The sequence below is a fragment of the Lynx canadensis genome, chromosome E1 (genome assembly GCF_007474595.2).
Source record: "Lynx canadensis isolate LIC74 chromosome E1, mLynCan4.pri.v2, whole genome shotgun sequence".
NCBI classification, from domain to species: Eukaryota; Metazoa; Chordata; class Mammalia; order Carnivora; family Felidae; genus Lynx; species Lynx canadensis.
In genome coordinates, this window is record NC_044316.2 from 1,290,864 (window position 1) to 1,310,096 (window position 19,233).

The following is a 19,233-nucleotide window of genomic DNA, read 5'->3' on the forward strand; positions in this document are numbered from 1 at the left end:
CCGCGCCCGACTGTCTACCTACCAGCTGCCTGGTGCCGCGGCAGCAGGACGGGGGTACCCAGCGGGCACGGGCCTGACGCCGAGGGGGAACACATACTAGGAAAGCAGGGGAGAAGGCGTCCGAGGAAACCGAAGGTTGGGATTCGCGTAGAGGGGAGCGGGGAACGGGGGGAGACGGAGGCTGGACGGGAGGGGCCGGGAAGCAGAGTGGGTAAGCGCGGGTTATTATCCTGATTTACTTCTGACTCTTTGGGGGAGGAATTGAATTCTTAGAGGATGATGGGGCCAGGTGGGTGACTGCACCTGCTGAGACGCTACCGTGGCAAACGGTATGAGTAGCGGCCAATTGCGAAGCACTCACTCCACGTAACACGAACTCCTGAGTTCTAAACGCCGTGGACTTCGCCCTTCTGTCCAGGTCACGTTCTATATTTTAACAGCATTCAGACAGACCCTCTTACTGCATGTATGGGACCACCAGCTTTCAGGCACTGTCTCCTCAATAAACAGCCTCCCTCCTTCCGAGTATGAATATGCTGGTTTAATTAGGTGTATTCGTTTCCCGTGGCTACCATAACGTGTAACAGACCCAGTGGCTTGAAACAACAGGGACGCACTCCCTTCCGGTTCTGGAGGCCAGAAATCCAAAACGAGGGGGTCACACTCCCTCTGGAGGCTCTAGCGGGGGGTCTGGTCCCTGCCTCTGCCAGCCGGCGGTGGCTGCCGGCATCCCGGGCTTGTGGTCACATCACTCCCACCTGCCTCTGCGGTCACACTGCCTCCTCGTCTCGTCTCAAATCTCCCCGGGCCGTTCTCTAATAAACACACTGGTCGTTGGATTCGGGGCCCCGTGCAGATATTTCAGGACACTCCCCTCATCGCCAGATCCTTGATTATTCCTGCTAAAGACCCTTTCTCCGAATAAGGCACAGTCACAGGTCCCAGGAATCAGGACACGGACATGCCTCTGGGGGGAATCACCGTCTAACCCTCTATACTAGGAGATTTTAAATAAACTACAAGCATGAAGCACCGGGCTGGCTCAGTCAGTGGAGAACACGACTCTTGACCTTGGGGTCAGGAGTTCAAGCCCCACGCTGGACATAGAGGTTACTTAGAAAAGAATAGTAATAATAAGCTACAAATGCAAAAATAGAAAATTTTCATTTGGGTAGAAGGTCATACTGAAAAAGGAAATATATCGTGACATTCTAGACAGCAAAAAATCAAAAACCAAAGCCTTTAAAATATATGCATTTAATGTACAGGACTAGAAAAGACTCTTTGATAATACACATATTCCAGGTAAACACAGGCATCTTTAATCTATGAATATTTAATCGCAAATATTAATGCCCTGAGTTCCTCTTCCATATAAAGGAGAAACTCCAAACCCTGTTCTTTAGGAAGACGTGGCAGGCAAGCAGCACTATTTATCCTCTTTCTCTGGGGACAGGACATTGTACATGGGTTACAGAAGAAAAGTATTAGACTCCACTAAATTTAAGCACAAGACACAGCTAAAATTTCCCACTGTGGGAACTAAATAGTTGATGCTTAGGAGTGTGAATAAATAAGATAATTAAATATTAGGCACAGCGCGGATTCCAAAACTAACTGAAGTATGAGAAAAAATTATACAAATACCTAGCGGTCATTTCATATAAACCTTGCTACTGGCTGCATTCCAGGCTTCCCTTTCTATTCCGGAGAGATCGGCCAGTTCTTTGTCCACGCACGGTCTTCCACGGCTGGGCTCCCAGACAGCAAACTGTGTCCCGTCACTGAAAGCCTGATCACGAAAGGATTTATTTTAGGAACGAAAACAACTTCTTTCCTCTTTACTAAAGATCACGGGTGTGTTTTCTGCTTGCTTCTGTCCCTTGGCTAACTTCCCCACGTAAGACACAGGGGGTGAACACGGGCAGGCAGTCTGTGCTGGCTCTCTCCAGGGGCAGTGGCTGGGTAATAAGGAAGCCACCCACTTAACCCTTTTCTCACTTGATCGCATCCAAAGAGTGAGTCAAAAGGATCAAGGTTACACAGGACTCATGACCAAGGCGGAACGTTTACAAACATCCCTGACGGGCCAAGCCGGCTCTGCCTCCTCAGTCGTGCCCCGCGGTGAGTTGTTACCGAACCAGGGACCCTTCCCACCCACTAGAGTCTCTGAGGGGCGGACAGATGCTCCAGAGATCAGCCCAGGCGGGTGTGGGGACACCTCAGGAGAGCAGGCCAAAAAAGAGGGGGCTGCGGAGTACAAGAGAGCGCGAACAAAGCAAAGCCGAGAAATGTATGGTTCACGAGAGTAAGACTCATCCTTGACATAAATCCTCTGTGACTCTACTGACGGGTCCTGTTACTGCCTAGAAGTTAAGATACTTTCAGTCTTTTGCCTTCCCTTTCCACACTGTCCCTAATATTCTGTAGTTTCCTGGAGTTCTGGACCAGGAACGCCAGGCTCTCCCTAAAATCACTAGTCCCCTGATCTCTGCCAGCATTCTCGAGCTCGTCAAACAAAGCCAGTGTCTGTCTGAGTTTGGCCTGAACAATTTTCTGTTCCTCCAGTTCTGCGAGCAGGGCCTGCTGGGCGCGTGCTTCAGTCTTGTATCTCTCCTGCAACTCTTCAATTTCTCTCTGGAGAAGCTGGAATTCTTTCTCACCACAAGGATGCATCTCCTGGGCTTTATCCTCCGGAAGCAAGACGTTTGGCGGGATACGCAAAACCAACTGTAAAAACAGCTGCTCCATTTTGCCAAAGAGGCTGTCAAATCGTCCCTTCATGAAGCCAAGAAACTTCTCCGTGCATTTACGAATCTGGACGGGGCTGACCTCGCAGCCCGGGATGCCGTCCAGCTTCTTCAGGATGACCTGCTCCACGGCCTGCGTCACCTCGAACAGGTAGTCCTGAAACGCGATGTAGATCCTAAGCATGCACGTCTGCGGCGTAAACCCAAAGAACTGGGCCTCGTAGGCCATTGGATCCACAGACATCTTGGCTACTTCTGCTGTGTTAATTTCCACGGTGAGAAATCTGCAAATGTCAACAGGAGAAAATCCATTTGGATGAGCGATCATCTGATGAAAGGAGCAGAGTGTATGACAGACAGCGGTGAGCAAGCAAGCAAAAGGAAGAAGCCGACACCACCTAAGGAGCCTGTGCGCCCTGATGCGGCCTGCTCGTCCTCGACAGGATACAAACCCGGCCTCCCGGAGGCTCTCCCACCCCCCCCCCCGCCTCATTATCCAGGGCTCTGGGCTGGGGCTCAGTCTCCCGAACTGTTACCATCCTGGGCGACATTCACATTTGGACGGATGACCTAAGACTCCGTTTCTTGGGTTTTGATGGTTTTCGTCCCTCTTCTCACCTGGCCGCCGCTATTGGTAACCCCTCCCCGGCTGCTCCCACATCCTGACCATGACCTCATGTGCCATTCTCCAACTCCTCTCTTCCCGTAATCAAATTACACCACAGCCTTCAAGGCCCTCGGTGCCGAGATCCGCTTCCTTGCTCGGCCCACCCACTGCACTTAGGCGCTGCCACCCAGCCCTCCGACCACACCCCTGCCGATGTCCTCAACCTCCCCCCGCCCCGCACCCGCCGTCCTACGAACCCAGCCATCCGAAAGCCCCAGCTGCCGCTGACTGAGCCTCCTGTCAGCTTTACAACCACGACCTGATTTTTCAAGGGTCTGGGGGTCATTCCTTCCGAGTGTAAACATCTAGGAAAAGAGCACTCAGACCCCCTCCCCCCGCCCCAGCACTGCGGGGATTTAACCAAGGCACCCTTTTCCGAGCTGTACGATACGCTTATTCTAGAAACGGGAGCGGCCTCATCATTCCTTCAGATAAAGGCAGTCAGTTCAAACAAACGGCCAGCTCAACTACCAGGTGAATGCGGGAGAACCTTCATGAAAGAATTTGAAGCAAATGGTGCAGGCCACAGGCTCCTGGGTGGCTCAGTCGCTTAAGCACCCGACTTCGGATGAGGTCATGATCTCACGGCCTGTGGTTTCCAGCCCCGCGTCGGGCTCTGTGCCGACGGCTCAGAGCCTGGAGCCTGCTTGGGATTCTGTGTCTCCCTCTCCTTCTGCCCCTCCCCAACTAGCACTCTGTCTGTCTCTGTCTCTCAAAAAATAAAATTAAAATGTTAAAAAAAATTTTTTAAATAAATAAATTTAAAAAATGGTGCAGGCCAATTTTTTTTACAGGAAGAGAAGACACCGTTAATCTTGAGAATTCGTGTTATATGACGGCTAAATCGTGTTCAACTGGTGGGCTGCCTAAAGTGGGCAGAATTTCTGGGGCGCCTGGGTGGCTCAGTCCGTTACGCGTCCGACTTGGCTCAGGTCACGATCTCACGGTTCGTGAGTTCAAGCCCCATGTCGGGCTCTGTGCTGACAGCTCGGAGCCTGGAGCCTGCTTTGGATTCTGTGTCTCCCTCTCTCTCTCTGCCCCTCCCCCGCTCGCAATCTCTCTCTCTCTCTCTCTCTCTCTCTCTCTCTCTCTCTCTCTCTCTCAAAAACAAATAAAACATTACAAAAATTAAAAAAAAATAAAAATAAAGTGGGCAGAATTTCTTTCTGCCTTTGTAACCCCACCCACAGACGACACGACGCACGGTGACCTGGACGTGCGCACCCACGTCTGTAGAGAGGGCTGTGGCTTGGCAGGATTTCCATTTCCTCGCGCTCCCCAACGCCTCCCTTCAGATCAAGTTCAAGCTCTTTGGACACGGCTGGCAACGGCCTTCATCCCGTGACCTCCGCCAACAGCGGTCTCCCCGGTTAAGGACCTCGGGCGTGCATACGGAGTATTTCCTATTTCACGACACTTTTTGGTCCTTCCTTACTGGCTTCTCCCGTCTTTCAGCTCCCAGAGGAACCTACTCTACTGTTTTAACGTAGGTCTTTTTCAGTCCCCCTGTCATTGATGTGCTAGGTGTCAGATATTCCTGACACGTGGTTTTGTATACACACGCACGCTACGTTTTCACGTCTGCAGCCACGCCACGTCATCACACTCCGCGTCCCGACGAAGTTTTCCACCGACTCTATCACACGCGTAAACCACACTGGACGTGCCCACTCCGCTCTCAGCACCTTGCTTCCAGAACTAACCGTGTAAGGAACACTCTATCATGTTTCCCCGGGGACCTGCGGGCTATTTACACAGGCAAGTAGTTGCTGGGCCACGCAGCTTACTCATGCGTGATGCCACTAAATACCGCCAAAATGTTCTCCAGAACTCCGGGGGAGGGGCAGAGGTGGCAGTTCAGGCTGACTGACACACCCCCCTCGCAGTCCGAGAACATTTCTCATGTCTTCACCAACACCTGACACTATCCAACATCCTAATTTCTGCCCATCTGGTAGATGTAACATTGTTTATTTCTTGTTACTTTTTGAGAGGGAGGGGGAGGGAGCAGAGAGCGAGAGAGAGAATCCCAAGCAGGCGCCACACTCAGCACAGAGTCCTACACGGGGCTCGATCTCACGAACCCTGGGATCATGACCCGAACTGAAATCAAGAGTCCGACGTTTACCAGACGCCCCAGGCACCCAAACGTTTTAGAGTGTGGCTTTCTGAAAACCAAAAGTATGTACCCCACACACAGCCTGGGCGCTGAGGGCTGAAACTACCTACACTCTCCCCACCCCCACCTTACTGTTTACATTAGCGTGACTTTACTATCCTGGGAGACCAGAATATTTTCACTGTTCAAACGGCTTGACTGTGCAGTATGAACCCCCCCAAAAGATGGATCAACTCTTCAACGGGAAACCTCAATAATCTGCACCATGAGATTCTCCGAAACCCTCGCCTCTGCTGTTTCCACCAATGCTAGGCGGTTAGGGCAGGATCCTTACCCAATCCCGATCAAGCCCCCAGGCGGAAAGATCCACCTTAACCCAACCCTACGGTTCTCAATACTTTCCCAATTTGCCAGTCATCCCTTTGAGAGACCGACTGCCAAAGCTCCGAGGAGGGGTTCCCACCCCCACCAGGGCAAGCAACACATTCAGCACGGTTTTACCAAAGGGTCGTGAGGGTGGTACTTGGGGAGCAGACTAACTTTTTTAAGCTAATTTATTTATTCTTTAGTCCTCTCTGCACCGGCGTGGGGCTCTAACTCCCCTCCCGGAAAGGAAGAGTCGCACGCTCTCCGGACCCAGCCAGCCAGGCGCCCCCAGGCGAGACTATTTTAATGCGGATTTCTCTGATCGCTGGTAAAGTTGGGCAACGCGGCGTGTGCAGATCCGCTCCGGGGGGTTCTCCCCGTGCGGTACCCACTCCTACCCCGTGACAGCCCACCCTCCCCAGCCTTGCGCTCGGGCCCTTCGTCATCCGCCACCACACCTGCCGCTCGCTCCCCGTTCCGGAAGCCGTCACAGCTTCCCGACCGCCACCCCAACACGCCGTGACGCTCCTCGCTTTGCTGGCCAGGACCCGACCACTCTCTTCCACCAAACCCAGCTACCTTCCTTCCCCGAGGTGTTTTCGTCCCCTCAGGGAAGGGCGCCGTGGCCCAGCGCCCGCTCCGAGCCGCCGCCAGGGCTGGGATTCTCTCCGGGCCGCCCGCCTCGCCTCCGCCGCTCGGGGACCGCCGCGCAGCCCCGACCCCGCCGGGCGGGGACCACTTCCGGCGCGCAGCCCCCTCCCGCCGGGCCCCGCGGCATGCCGGGATCTCGGGGCAGGCGGCGCGCGGCCCGGCGGGCGGGCGCCCGGCGGTGGTGCCGAGCGCGGCCCCGTCCCTGCCCGCTGGTCCCCGGAGGAGACGCAGCCCCGCGGCCCTTACCCGAGCGAGCGGGAGGGTGGCGAAACCGACCGCGCGCCGGCTCCCCGCCACCGCCTTTGAACCACCGCCTGCTGCCGCGGAGAGGCGGCGCCGCGGGCTCCCCGGCAACGGGCGGATTCCGGCCTCCGCGAACGAGGGCCCAGGCGGGACGCCGTCGGGCGCCTGATTGGCCGGCCGCGCGGGGCCGCGCCTCGCTCAGACCCGGGAAGGGGCCGGGCGGGAAAGCCAGCTGTGGCCGGCGCGGATTGGTGGAAGGAACCGGGACTGACACGCCTCTCCTCGACGTTGGTGGGCTGGTGGGTGGGGCAGCTGGGCGGGGCCCCCGCGGAGACGCAACTCGCGGTTGGCCGGCGCGCTTTCCTCAGCGCTCTGGCGATTGGTGGCGGGCCGGGCGCGCGGCGCTGATTGGGCGGCAGACCTCTCCGGCCCCGCCCCGCCGCCGGGGCTGACTGGCGGAAGGGGAAGTGGGGGGGCAGGCGGCGGTGGGGAAGATGGCGTACCAGAGCCTCCGGCTGGAGTACCTGCAGATCCCACCGGTCAGCCGCGCCTACACCACCGCCTGCGTCCTCACCACCGCCGCTGTGGTGAGCAGCTGCAGCGCCCGCTTCTCGCTGTCCGCGCTGGATGCGAGCGGGGCCTCGGGAGACTGGGGTCTAGGCCTCGGGAAAGCCCAGAGGGGCTGGTCTCGGGGGTGGGTGGAAGGCATACGGGGCTCACTCTGGGGTTCAGGATGACCCCGGGGGCGCCTGTCCAGTGACCCGAGGAGGGAGTGCTGCTCCACGAGGGGTTGAGGATCAGGGCTGCTGGTCAGTTCCTGAGACAGGAAGGCCGGACCTGTAGCAGGTCGGGGCTACGGGAGCCGCCCACCCTGGAAAACGAGTCTGAGAGCTCAGGCGATGGGCAGGTGCTTCCGTGGTGGCTGGTGGCGAGAGGGTCCGCTCGGTGAAGAAACTTAGACGTGGAAGACAGAAAAGTGGAAGTTGTCGAGAGGGGAAAGTCTTGAAATAACGGGAGTCCGGACCTAGGGGTTGTCGGTATGCACCCGGCCCCCACAGCGGCGGGGTCTTCAGTCTCGGTTCTTCTGAGTGCTGCGCACAGCGGTTTCAGGTGGTGGCCGGGTGTTCTAACGTGCCCCGTGTCTGAGATGTCGCTACCTGCCACCTTTGCCTTCATGTCAGCCTCGACTACTGCAACATGAAACCAAGTTGTATCCTTGCGTTAGGTGTGAGGGATACAAAGAATTGTGCCACTGCAGCAGAATTTTTTACCAGCCTCTTCCTCCCTCGTTAAGAAAGCCTTAACGGGCGGAGCCAAAGCACCTGGGAGTTGGAAATCCTGGGCCTCCTCCTCTTTTGTTGTAGATGTTTTGTTTCTTGATCAATTTGCCTTAAGAAGCTCTTTCTTTCTCTTTCAGCAGTTGGAATTGATCACACCTTTTCAGTTGTACTTCAATCCTGAATTAATCTTTAAACACTTTCAAGTAAGTCGTGCATCACAACCACAGTTAACGTTTCAGTGTTTTAAACTTGCTTTTAAGTAGCAAATCTTTCCACATGCTATCTGAAAAGAATTCAGCGGGAATATTCGATTTTAAGTCTTATTGTCTGGGGGGGGGGGGGTTAATAAAGCAGTGATTCTGCACCCCGACTGGGCTTCAGAATCACCTACAGAACTTGGAAGAGATGTTCAGGGCACCTCATCATGTACCAAAATCGGAATCTGCAAGGGCAGGAATGAAGAATCTGTATTTTTAATTTTTTTATTTGTAATGTTTATTTTTGAGAGAGATAGAGACCGAGTGCAAGCGAGGGAGGGGCAGAGAGAGAGGGAGACACAGAATCCGAAGCAGGCTCCAGGCTCCGAGCTGTCAGCACAGAGCCCGACGCGGGGCTCGGACCCACGACCCGTGAGATCATGACCTGAGCCAAAGTCGGGGACACTTAACCGACTGAGCCATCCAGGCGCCCTGAAGAATCTGATGTTGTTTGTAAAGTTCCCTGAATGGTTTTGATCTGATGTGTCCAGTTCCTGTATTTAGAAATTACCGGCTCAGAGTTAATATTGTAGTGTGAGAGTAGACTGGTGGTCTCTTCCCAGGGAGAGTCTCACAGGACGCCCTGTTTTGGCCACTCGCCACCTCGGGGTCATCACTGTGGTCCATTTCGGAAGCCCACGTCTCTTAGTAAATTGATCCGTCTTCCAGGGATCAGATGATATTCACAAAAATATCTGTGAACCCTCAGGTGTTTAGTGTATAGGTCTCTGTGAATATTTCCACCTCTTGCTTTGTACTTGTGCTTCCTTATATGCTTGTCTCCTGGCTGAGTTGGGGACTCTGAGATCCCGGATGCAGTTCGTGTGCAGAACTGAACTATTTCAACTTTGTTTCCAATCCTTAAGAATTTAATGAGGCGCAAAGCAGGCCCGTGGACTCCCGTCCCTGCCTTCATCGTTCACTGATCCTTCACTGCTCACCTGGCCTTTGCTGGGAGCTGTGGCTCCACCCAGGCATGCTTCCTGTTCATTTGCTCGGCTTGGTTTTGCCTGGGGTTAAACTCTTGACGACACCGTGTATCTGCATTTGGGGTCGGGGGTTCCAGGTCCGACTTCAGAGTCTCCCTGGTCCAGCTCCCCTGGGCAAGCCATTTGAAAGCCCTCCGAGTCTCCGTGTCCCCGTGTGTGACATGGGGATGGTCATACCAGCTGTCACCGCACGTGAGATCATAGACCGTGTTAAAACAATTAAAAAATTTTTTTTTCAACGTTTATTTTATTTTTGGGACAGAGAGAGACAGAGCATGAATGGGGGAGGGGCAGAGAGAGAGGGGGACACAGAATCGGAAACAGGCTCCAGGCTCTGAGCCATCAGCCCAGAGCCCGACGCGGGGCTCGAACTCACGGACCACGAGATCGTGACCTGGCTGAAGTCGGACGCTTAACCGACTGTGCCACCCAGGCGCCCTAAAACATTTTAAAATGTGAAACGCTCTCCCGTTGTGAGTAGCCGTCTTTATTGTGGGTGTGGATGGGTAGGGAAAAGTAAAGGGTGGCCACCATGAAAGCTAGTGTCCTTGTTTCTGCCGATTAGACTCCAATTATCAGAGCATTAGGTTTTTACTTGTAGGGAGTTGGCCGTTTACTCAAACTAGAACTGGAGTTTTTGCTTTAGAATTACTCTCTCCTCTGGACGGTTCTCACTAATACAGAAACGTTTCTCGGCGATTTATTTGAGATCTCTGGAGTCTCTCTCCGGCCTCTCGAGGCTATTGGTCAGACCCAACACATATGAAAGCACTCTTCTCTATTCTGCAGATTAACGTAGTCTTTCGGTCCAACTTTTTCCATAATTTGCCTGACCATATGGTATGGGCTTTTTTTTTTTTTTTTTATAAGACAATGACAGTCTCAAGTTTTCTGTCCTGTTGTCCCTGCAGATTTCAGGGGCAAGTGATATCTTCCAGGAATTCAGCTAGAAGCACAAAAATCCTGTGTCAGATCGCGTGTGCCCACTCTTTGGCTCAGACCGTGGCATCACTTATTCGTGGCCTTTCAACCATTGCAATCCTAGGATATCTCTTTTGTCTTAATATGGAAACGTTTCCTGGTGTATTTTACTTAATCTTTTCTCTTGATTTTTTTCTCTTAACAGATATGGAGGCTAATCACCAATTTCTTATTTTTTGGTCCGGTTGGATTCAATTTTTTATTTAACATGATTTTTCTGTATCCTTTATTAAGTGGGGGTTAGCATGAAAACTTTAGGTTTGCTTAGGGAAAACAAGTTAAAGCTATTAATGTTGTTATTTTTGTTACCACCTTAGCTGTAACTTCTGGGTCCTGGATCAGGGGTACAGAGTAGCTGGTCAGAAAGTCATGTTTTGAGGGTGTCTGTCGGTCCCTGTTCCGAGGGGAGGTATTTAACCATAAGTGATTCCCCTTCTGCCCGTCGGTCACTTACAGATCAGATCGACGGGGAGGAGAGGTGGTGTAGGCGAGGCACCCAGATGCACTGGTAACTGCCAGGGTTTGCTACAGGTTCGGGAGGAGGGCTAACATGAGGTGTCCCTGGGCGTTGGTCGCCAGCCCTGCTGGCTGAAAAGACCGTGCCCTGCGTCTGCCCGGCCTGCCACGATCTGGTTGTTGAAAGAGAGGACAAGGCCTTCTGTGCTCAGATGGTAACTGGGGCCCCTGAGCAGGGCCTCCCTTCTCCGTGGGGCCCTCTGGGTCGAGAGGGGAGTTAGAGCTCATCTCACCTGTAGGAGACAGAGGGCCTTGTAGGGGTGACGGGGTCCCCGCCCCAGGGTGGGATCTATCGTTCTAAGTGGCTGATAATTAATTTTTCCATCAGAACGCCTCTTCTTGGATTAAGGTACAGAAATGCTGCATCTGCCTGGCCTGAGAAAGTAGATTATCACACAGTCCTTCTCGCCGGGCACTTCTTCCAACAGGTGGTGAAAACGCAAGGCTTGTGCCCATCGTGGCACAGCCACGCGCGGGAAGGACGGGACTGATTGGAACAGGGGGTTTGTGCAGCGTCGGGCCTCGCTCCCCAGTCGCAAGCAGCGTGTGTAAAATGTGGGGCCGGCCTTGGCCCGCCTGAAAGGCCTGGTGGAGAGGGAAACACGCTGCCCCTCGTGAACATCCCTACAGAAGCGAAGCCGTGGCTGGGTACAGATAGCTCGGAGCCCACGTGGACTGAAGGGATACGCTGAATTTTACTTTCTTCACGTCTGTGCACTTAACATTTTCTTAACTTGGAACCCTAAGATACCGTTACTGTCGAATGCTAGAAGAAGGCTCTTTCCGGGGCCGAACGGCAGATTTTGTATTTATGTTCCTTTTTGGTGGATTCTTAATGACTGTATCCTTCAACAAGTAGAGCAAATACAGGAAAACATTGAAGGACACCCTCTGTCTTCCTCAAGCTCTCCGCCTGTCCTAACAACTCACTAGATAAGCTGAACCAACAGATAAAGGTGGACCTCCAGACTTTAGCCTCAGGGTCCCACTCTCTGTTTTACAGTGTGCTTTCTGTGGCCGCTCTCTGAGCCTACAGGTTGGACAGGATGCTTTTCTCCCGTGAGCCAGTCGGGGGAACTTTTAACCCAGCTGGGTTACTATTAAGTGCGTTAGCTGTATTCTTGGCAACGTGTGTATATTTAAGCTAAGTTGCCAAGACGTTTATTTGGATAGTACCCAAACTTGATAAATTATTATTATTTTTTAATGTTTCTTTCTAATTTAAAAAGCTTAAACGTTTATTTATTTTTGAAGGAGAGAGACAGAGTGTGAGGCGGGGAGGGGCAGAGAGAGGGAGGAAGACAGAATGCAAAGCAGGCTCCAAGCTGTCAACACAGAGCCCGACGCGGGGCTCGAACTCACAGGCCACGAGATCACGACCTGGGCCGAAGTCGGACGCTTAACCGACTAAGCCACCCAGGCGCCCCTAATGTTTGTTTATTGTTTGTATTTATTTATTTTTTTGAGTTTTTTAACGTTTATTTATTCTTGAGAGACAGAGACAGAGCATGAGCGGGGAAGGGGCAGAGAGAGGGGGAGACACAGAGTCCGAAGCAGGCTCCAGGCTCTGAGCTGTCAGCACACAGCCCAATGCGGGGCTTGAACCCACAAACGAGAAGATGATGACCCGAGCCGAAGTCAGACGCCTAACCGACTGAGCCACCCAGGCGCCCCTAATGTTTGTTTATTTTTGAGACAGAGCGCAAGCAGGGGAGGGGCATAGAGAGGAGGGAACAGAGAATCTGAAGCAGGCTCTCTGCTGACAGCAGAGAGCCCCATGTGGAGCTCAAACTCATGAACCGTGAGATCGTGACCTGGGCTGAAGTCAGATGCTCAACCGACTGAGCCCCCCAGGCATTGCGATAAATTATTATTAAAAAAAACCAAAAAACTATTGTCACGGGTATAATAGAACGCCATCCTGTCTGACAAGGTGGTTTTGGCCCCAGTTGGCTCTACTCACCTCATAAAGGTGCTGATGGCGAGTGAAATTTCATGTAACTATTGACCAAGGAACTAATATATTTTCCAAACAGCGGAGAACTTCATGGACACAGAATAGTAACTGGAAGCAGCTACCCTGGAGGAGTTTTGGCCCGCGCAGATTTTTGCCTGGTCGCTCTGGGTAATTGTTTTCAGGCTTTTTTTTCCTCCCCCCTCGAAAGGCCTAAGTACCACTGGAGCTCCGTGACGCAGACCCGTTAGAGCACAGCTCTTTGTCCTGGCACTCAGCCTTCCCTGTCACGCTTCTGACGCTGACCTTTTCCTTGACGCCGTGTGCTAGCTCTTTGGGCTGTTCGTGAGTCTGGTTTTCCTGGGCCAGGCCTTCACCATAATGCTCGTGTACGTGTGGAGCCGAAGGAACCCGTACGTCCGCATGAACTTCTTCGGCCTTCTCAACTTCCAGGCCCCCTTCCTGCCGTGGGTGCTCATGGGCTTCTCGCTGTTGTTGGGGAACTCTGTCATCGTGGACCTCCTGGGTGAGTCTCGCCACTGCTGTTACTTTACGTGCGCCCTCCGTAGCCACCCTTTCTCGCGTCTGCGGTCCGGCCCTCGCTCATACGGGACCGTGTTATGGTCATGCGCTCCAAGACCCCCCCCCCCCCCAGCAATGTTTAGTTTTTTAGCGTTTATTTATTGTATCGACATTTCCTAAATGCGTGCGGTCTGTCGGGGGTCCTCCCCTCATTCTTCCTTTCTCGGGGATTCTAGGCATTGCGGTTGGACACATCTACTTTTTCTTGGAAGACGTATTTCCCAATCAGCCTGGTGGAATCAGAATTCTGAAAACGCCATCTATCTTGTGAGTATTTGCCACTGGGTTGCGTGTTGCTCGCAGAGAAACCGGGACGGGGTCCGCGATCTGTGTTCTTGGGCTCCCGGAGGTCCTAAGGACAGTAAGTGTTTGCAGATTGAGCCCCTGGCTGCGGCTGAAGAGCGTGTCGATCGGGCCAGAGGTGGTGCCCGAGGTGGGCAGGAGCGAGGTCAGCAGGCTCGGGACGGCCCGAGGGTGGCGTGCCGACGGCCACCCGCGCCTCCTGTGCCAAGGGGGGGCCCGCTGGTGTCCGGGACAGCTGCTGTCTGGGCTTACGGAGGGGAGGTGGCAAAGTGGGCAAAACTGGCCACAAGGAAGTTTCTAGGGGTGATATTTCTGGCCTTCCAGAAAGTAAGATGAGTAGAGAGAGAAGGAGCAAGCCGGACTGCAGCCCCGGTGCAGGCTGTTCCGCTGGCCAGCTGTGTGACATTAACACAGTCCCCCGTTGGGGGTGCCCGGCCGGCTCAGTTGGGGGAGTGTGCGACTGCTGATATCGGGGTGGTGAGTTTGAGCCCTATGTGGGGTGTAGAGACGACTTTAAAGAAATCTCAAAAACAAAAGTCCTCCTGTGTTTTGCACTTTCCTCTCCTGAGAATAGAGCTTTGATTTGTAAGACCTTTTTCTACTCCAGAAAGTTGTGTCCTTGAGACATATGGCATTTAAAAGGGGCCACCTGAGGGGCGCCTGGGGGGCTCAGTTGGTTAAGCGACCGACTTCGGCTCAGGTCATGATCTTGCAGTTTGTGAGTTGGAGCCCCGCGTCAGGCTCTGTGCTGACAGCTCAGGACCTGGAGCTGCTTCGGATTCTGTGTCTCCCCCCCTCTCTACCCCTCACCTGCTCACGCTCTGTGTCTCTCTGTCTCTCAGTAATAAATAAACGTTAAAAAAAAATTTTTTTTAATAAAATAAAAGGGTCCACCTGATGAGTAAAATGTGAATTTTTAATCAGATGTTGGGGGCGCCTGGGTGGCTCAGTCGGTTAAGCATTTGACTTGGGCTCAGGTCATGATCTCAGTTTGTGGGTTCAAGCCCTGCTTCGAGTGAGCCCAACTTCTGTCTCCCTCTCTCTGCCCCTCACTCACTTGCACCTTCTCTCTCTCTCAAAAAAAAAAACCATATATATATATATATGGATGTATAAAACGTTGGTTGTAGAATAGTTAAGCAAAACAGAGTCAAGTCCTACGTAGTCCTACCTCTCAGCCATAATCCTGGCTGTCATTGTTGACGTTGTGATACATATTCTTCAGTCTTTAACTGTCTGCACTTTTTAAAAATGCTATTTCGTAACCTTTTCAGTGTAATAAGTCCTCATTTTCCCATCACGAACGTCCTACAAAACTGACAACCGCGTGATAGCGTGTGGTCCACAGGCGGCATGGTTTCCTTTGCGTCCCTGTGGATAGACGGCGACGTTAGTGGTTGCTTTTCCCTCCCGCGCTTGGTGTGGCTCACATCCGTGGTCGTTTCCCAAGGATGCGTTCCCATTTGTTTGCTGTTGAGTCGCCATCCAGAACGGATCCAAGTCTACGTGTCCGTCGGCAGGGCAAAGCTTCCGTTTCCCCACAGCCTCGTCGAACGTGGGAGTGTCGTGTTTGCCTTTCCTTAGGTGGCCAGCTGCAAGGTGGCCTTGTTTTTATGATGTTCTTAAACGTTTACTGATTAGAGAGAGAGCACGTGTGCACGTGAGCGGGGACGGGGCACAGGGGTCGTCAGCTCTGCGTGCCCCGCGGCTTCAGGAGTGGTGTCAACACGGTTTGTGTGCACTCACTCCTTTGTGTGAGGCCGTTTTCATTCACTCGAACGTGTTTGACATTGATCTCCAGTGTTGCGCGTATTGGGAATCAGTTCCCTCTTTCGCCGAGGGGTGTTCCGCCCTGTGAACGTACCAGTCTTTTCCGTGGTTCCCTATTCACATGGACGGTGAGGAGCTGTCCTTTTTTTTTTTTTTTTTTTTCCTTTTTAAGTGTATTTTTGGGAGGGGGAGAGAGGGAGGAGTTCCAAAGTGGGCTCTGCACTGACAGCACAGAGCCCGATGCGGGGCTCAAACCCACGAACCATGAGATCGTGACCTGAACCGAAGTCAGACGCCCAACCAACCGACTGAGCCACCCAGGCGCCCCGAACCTGACTCCTATTATCATGAATGTATTTACTATTTAGCGAACCCCACACGTAACCAGTCTTGCATCGCTGTGCCCCTCACCCCCCATGTGGACGCCTTGTTCATCCTGCTCTGCCTCGGGCCCCCGTGGTAGGCTGCTGTCTCACGGGGAACGTCCTCTTGACCCAACTCAGGCTTTGCCACCCCGTACCGGCCCCTCCGTGCGTGCACGCCCCGGTTGGAATTTCGACTCCCTGTGCCAGGATGTTCCTGAAATCCCCGGGTCGCCCTGGGCCACCATGGTTCCTCTTCCTTGCATGGACACCTACTTTGTTCTGTCCTGTTAACGTTCGGAAAGTAGAAGTGTCTCGGCTTTTAACATGCTTCCTTTTTATCAGGAAAGCAAACCTTTTCATGTTTATTGGCCATTTGGGTTTCTTGAATGGCCTTTTTAGCCCTGTATTTTTCTACTGCTGGGTGTTTGCTTTTATTGTTGATTTGTAAGAATTCTTCTCTTTTTTTGTTAATTTATAAGAATTAAAGAAGCTCACATTTAAATATAGATGCTTTTTTCTGACCCCAATATAAAACAGAAGTTTCCAGATACATTTCTAATTTTGTCAGCTGTGGGGTAATTGTAATCAGAAATATGAATGTAAATAGTGGATGCTGCTTTAATGGTTAATTCTTTTTTTTTTTAATTTTTTTAATGATTATTTATTTTTGAGAGAGAGAAAGAGAGATACAGAGCGTGAGCAAGGGATGGGCATAGAGAGAGACACAGAATCCGAAGCAGGATCCAGGCTCTGAGTTGTCAGCACAGAGCCCGACGTGGGGCTTGAACCCACAAACCTCGAGATCATGACCTGGGCCATGGGTTCCTTGTATGCGTGGGTGCATGCACTATTTGTCCCTTGTGACAGGCTTGTTTCGTGGAACACCACATCCTCCGGGTTCATCCACATTGTAGCAGGTGTCAGAATTTCCTTTCCTTTTAAGGCCGAATAACATTCCTCTGTGATTTTGTCTGTCTGTTTGTCCATCACTGGATACTGGGTGGTACCTTGGTGGTGGGAAGACATTCATAATAAACTTAGTGAAAATCAGGTTACAAGATAAATAGCGTGACCTAATTTTTGTAAAAGCGTACGTATACAAGTTCTGCAAGAATAATGAGAACGTTAACCACGATTCTGGAGATTTAGGATATTTATATATACTTTTTGTTTTCTTTATAATTAGCATTTATTGCATTTGTAGTAAAAAAAAAAAAAAAAAGAGGGTGCTTGGGTGGCTCAGTCGGTTAAGCGTCTGACTTCGGCTCAGGTCAGGATCTCAAGGTTCGTGGGTTCGAGCCCCACGTCGGGCTCCGTGCTGACAGCTCGGAGCCTGGAGCCTGCTTCGGATTCTGTGTCTCCCTCTCTGTCTGCCTCTTCCCTGCTCATGCTCTGTCTCTCTCTGTCTCAAAAATAAATAAAACATTTAAAAAATTAAAAAAAAAAAAAAAAGGGTCCGGGAAGTAAAAGTTAACGTAAACGTGAAATAATCGTGAAAACTTCCACAGCGTGAGAAGTGTCTGCTTGGCGGGCGGAGCTGTTTGTCCGTTGGCGGAGGCCCTGCGGGACGGGACCTGCCCGGGCTCTGGGACTAAATGACCCCTGTTGCCTTTCAGGAAGGCTATTTTCGATACGCCAGATGAGGATCCAAATTACAATCCGCTACCCGAAGAGCGGCCCGGAGGCTTCGCGTGGGGCGAGGGCCAGCGCCTCGGCGGTTAGAGCAGCAGCGCCGATAATGGGACCGGCTGGGAAGGACTCGGTGACACACCCGCGGGGGTCGTTTTATCCTTTGTGTTGCAAAAGCGCGGACACTTGACGGCTTGGCAGAGCTCAACTCCAGAAGCACTTTATGAAATGGTACACTAGTGAACCCAGCAGGCGCCGGGGGCGGTTGGCCAGCGGCTTCTCGCCACGCCGGCCCCGAAAGCGCGACCCCTCGGAGCCAAACAACTGGAGACACAAAGCCGCCGCCGCCGCTCGCGAGCAGGTGCGGGAGGCCGGAGCCGTGTGGCGTGGGGCTCAGCTTCCCCTCCTCCTCCTCTTTGACAGACAAGGCCGTGGGGTAAATGGAGGTTTCAGAGAGGACAAAATAAAACTGAATTCCGTCTCGCTCTCGCTGAATCCGAGCTTTTGTGTGCGATCCGCTGAATCACGAGGTGCTCGTGCAGGCCCGGGCTCCTCCCGGGCGCCTCCGGGGTCGGCGCGGCGTCCGCCGGGATTCCGTCTCAACGTGGGACGCGTGTGGCGGACGCGCTGTGGCCGGCGTCCGTGGTCCTCGACGTGGCTCCAGCGGGAAGCTCTGGTTCTGTGCAGACAGTTCGTCCTCCGTCTGGGTTTTGCAAAACTGCAAGGGGTCAGATGAGCTGAGAAAAGAGAGGGTGGGGTGGGGGTTCTCGTAGCAGCGGGAATTTGGTGGCAGGAGGGCCGGCTGCGGGCTCGTGTGGCGTCGTATTTTCTCCGCTTGAGTCTCTCCACCAAGAAACAGCCGGGCCAGGACCTGTCACGGCCGCCCTTTTGGAAAACAACAGGAAGAGCCCTCTGAGGCCTGGAATGTTGACTGTGGAGGCAGATGAACAGGTGCCCGTCAGGCAGGGGTCCACGGGTCTCCAGCTGGTTAACTCTGTCGTTCTGTTTCAGGAAAAGCTGAGAAGCTTTTCGGAGCCATGTATCTGGTTGACCGTCACAATCAGGTAGAAATCAGACAGGGTCCAGAGGAGCAGGCACTTAATGCCTGCGATGGCATAAAAACTGTCCAGAACATTCATCTCCCTGGGTCCCAGCGGGTTTGCGCTCACACGGTCTAAGCTGTTGAGAGCCCAGAGGAACGAAACGGACACCCCTAGAAAAGAGATCATTGCACATACTTTGAATACATAGCATGTAGGGGGCGTGTGGGTGGCCCAGTTGGCTTAGCGTCCGGCTTCGGCCCAGGTCGTGGTCTTGCGGTTCATGAGTTCAAGCCCTGCACCGGGCTCTGTGCTGACAGATCAGAATCTGGGCCTGCTGCGGATTCTGTGTTTTCCCCTCTCTCTGCCCCTACCCCACTCACGCTCTGTCTCTCAAAAATAAATAAATGTTTAAAAAAGAAAAAAAAAGAAAAAACGTAATCGACACCCTAGGTGGGGATTTTCACATGGTGAAGTAGATAGTAATATCTCTAAACAGAACAGGAGGAAGTGATGGGATTTAATACACGTGTCCTACATGGTGTGCATAACTTTATGGTTGTTGCAATTTTATGGAATGTGGGTTAACGGGACTGCTTTTTTCCCTAAGTGATTAAAAAACAAAATCTTGAGGGGCACCTGGGTGGCTCAGGCAGTTAAGTGTCTGACTTTGGCTCAGGTCATGATCTCATAGTTCATGAGTTCAAGCCCCGTGTCGGGCTCTGTGCTGGCAGCTCAGAGCCTGGAGCCTGCTTCGGATTCTGTGTTTTC

At 52.7% G+C, this 19,233-nt stretch overlaps 2 protein-coding genes across 8 annotated transcripts; one reads left to right on the forward strand and one right to left on the reverse strand.

The window, feature by feature from the left end:
• Positions 1-1,238: 1,238 nt before the first annotated feature.
• Positions 1,239-6,904, reverse strand: MIS12 (MIS12 kinetochore complex component). 3 transcript variants are annotated; one of them, XM_030294963.1, is made up of 2 exons: positions 6,800-6,904; positions 1,239-3,034 (listed from the first exon to the last, which is right to left on the reverse strand). In XM_030294963.1, the coding sequence occupies exon 2, from the start codon at positions 2,992-2,994 to the stop codon at positions 2,374-2,376; it is 621 nt and encodes a 206-aa protein (XP_030150823.1). In that variant the 5' UTR covers positions 2,995-3,034; positions 6,800-6,904; the 3' UTR covers positions 1,239-2,373. The 3 variants fall into 3 exon arrangements, with proteins under 3 accessions (XP_030150823.1, XP_030150822.1, XP_030150824.1); XM_030294962.1 differs by lacking the exon at positions 6,800-6,904 and adding an exon at positions 6,482-6,607; XM_030294964.1 differs by lacking the exon at positions 6,800-6,904 and adding an exon at positions 6,361-6,474.
• A 224-nt stretch (positions 6,905-7,128) lies between these two features.
• On the forward strand, positions 7,129-17,917 carry DERL2 (derlin 2). 5 transcript variants are annotated; one of them, XM_030294958.1, is made up of 7 exons: positions 7,252-7,383; positions 8,217-8,279; positions 10,449-10,522; positions 11,567-11,660; positions 13,104-13,299; positions 13,532-13,622; positions 17,410-17,917. In XM_030294958.1, exons 1-7 carry the CDS (start codon positions 7,291-7,293, stop codon positions 17,513-17,515), a joined length of 717 nt encoding a protein of 238 aa, XP_030150818.1. In that variant the 5' UTR covers positions 7,252-7,290; the 3' UTR covers positions 17,516-17,917. The 5 variants fall into 5 exon arrangements, with proteins under 5 accessions (XP_030150821.1, XP_030150818.1, XP_030150820.1 ...); XM_030294957.1 differs by having other exon boundaries at positions 7,254-7,383; positions 8,214-8,279; XM_030294960.1 differs by lacking the exons at positions 10,449-10,522; positions 11,567-11,660 and having other exon boundaries at positions 13,143-13,299.
• The last annotated feature ends 1,316 nt before the right edge of the window (positions 17,918-19,233 follow it).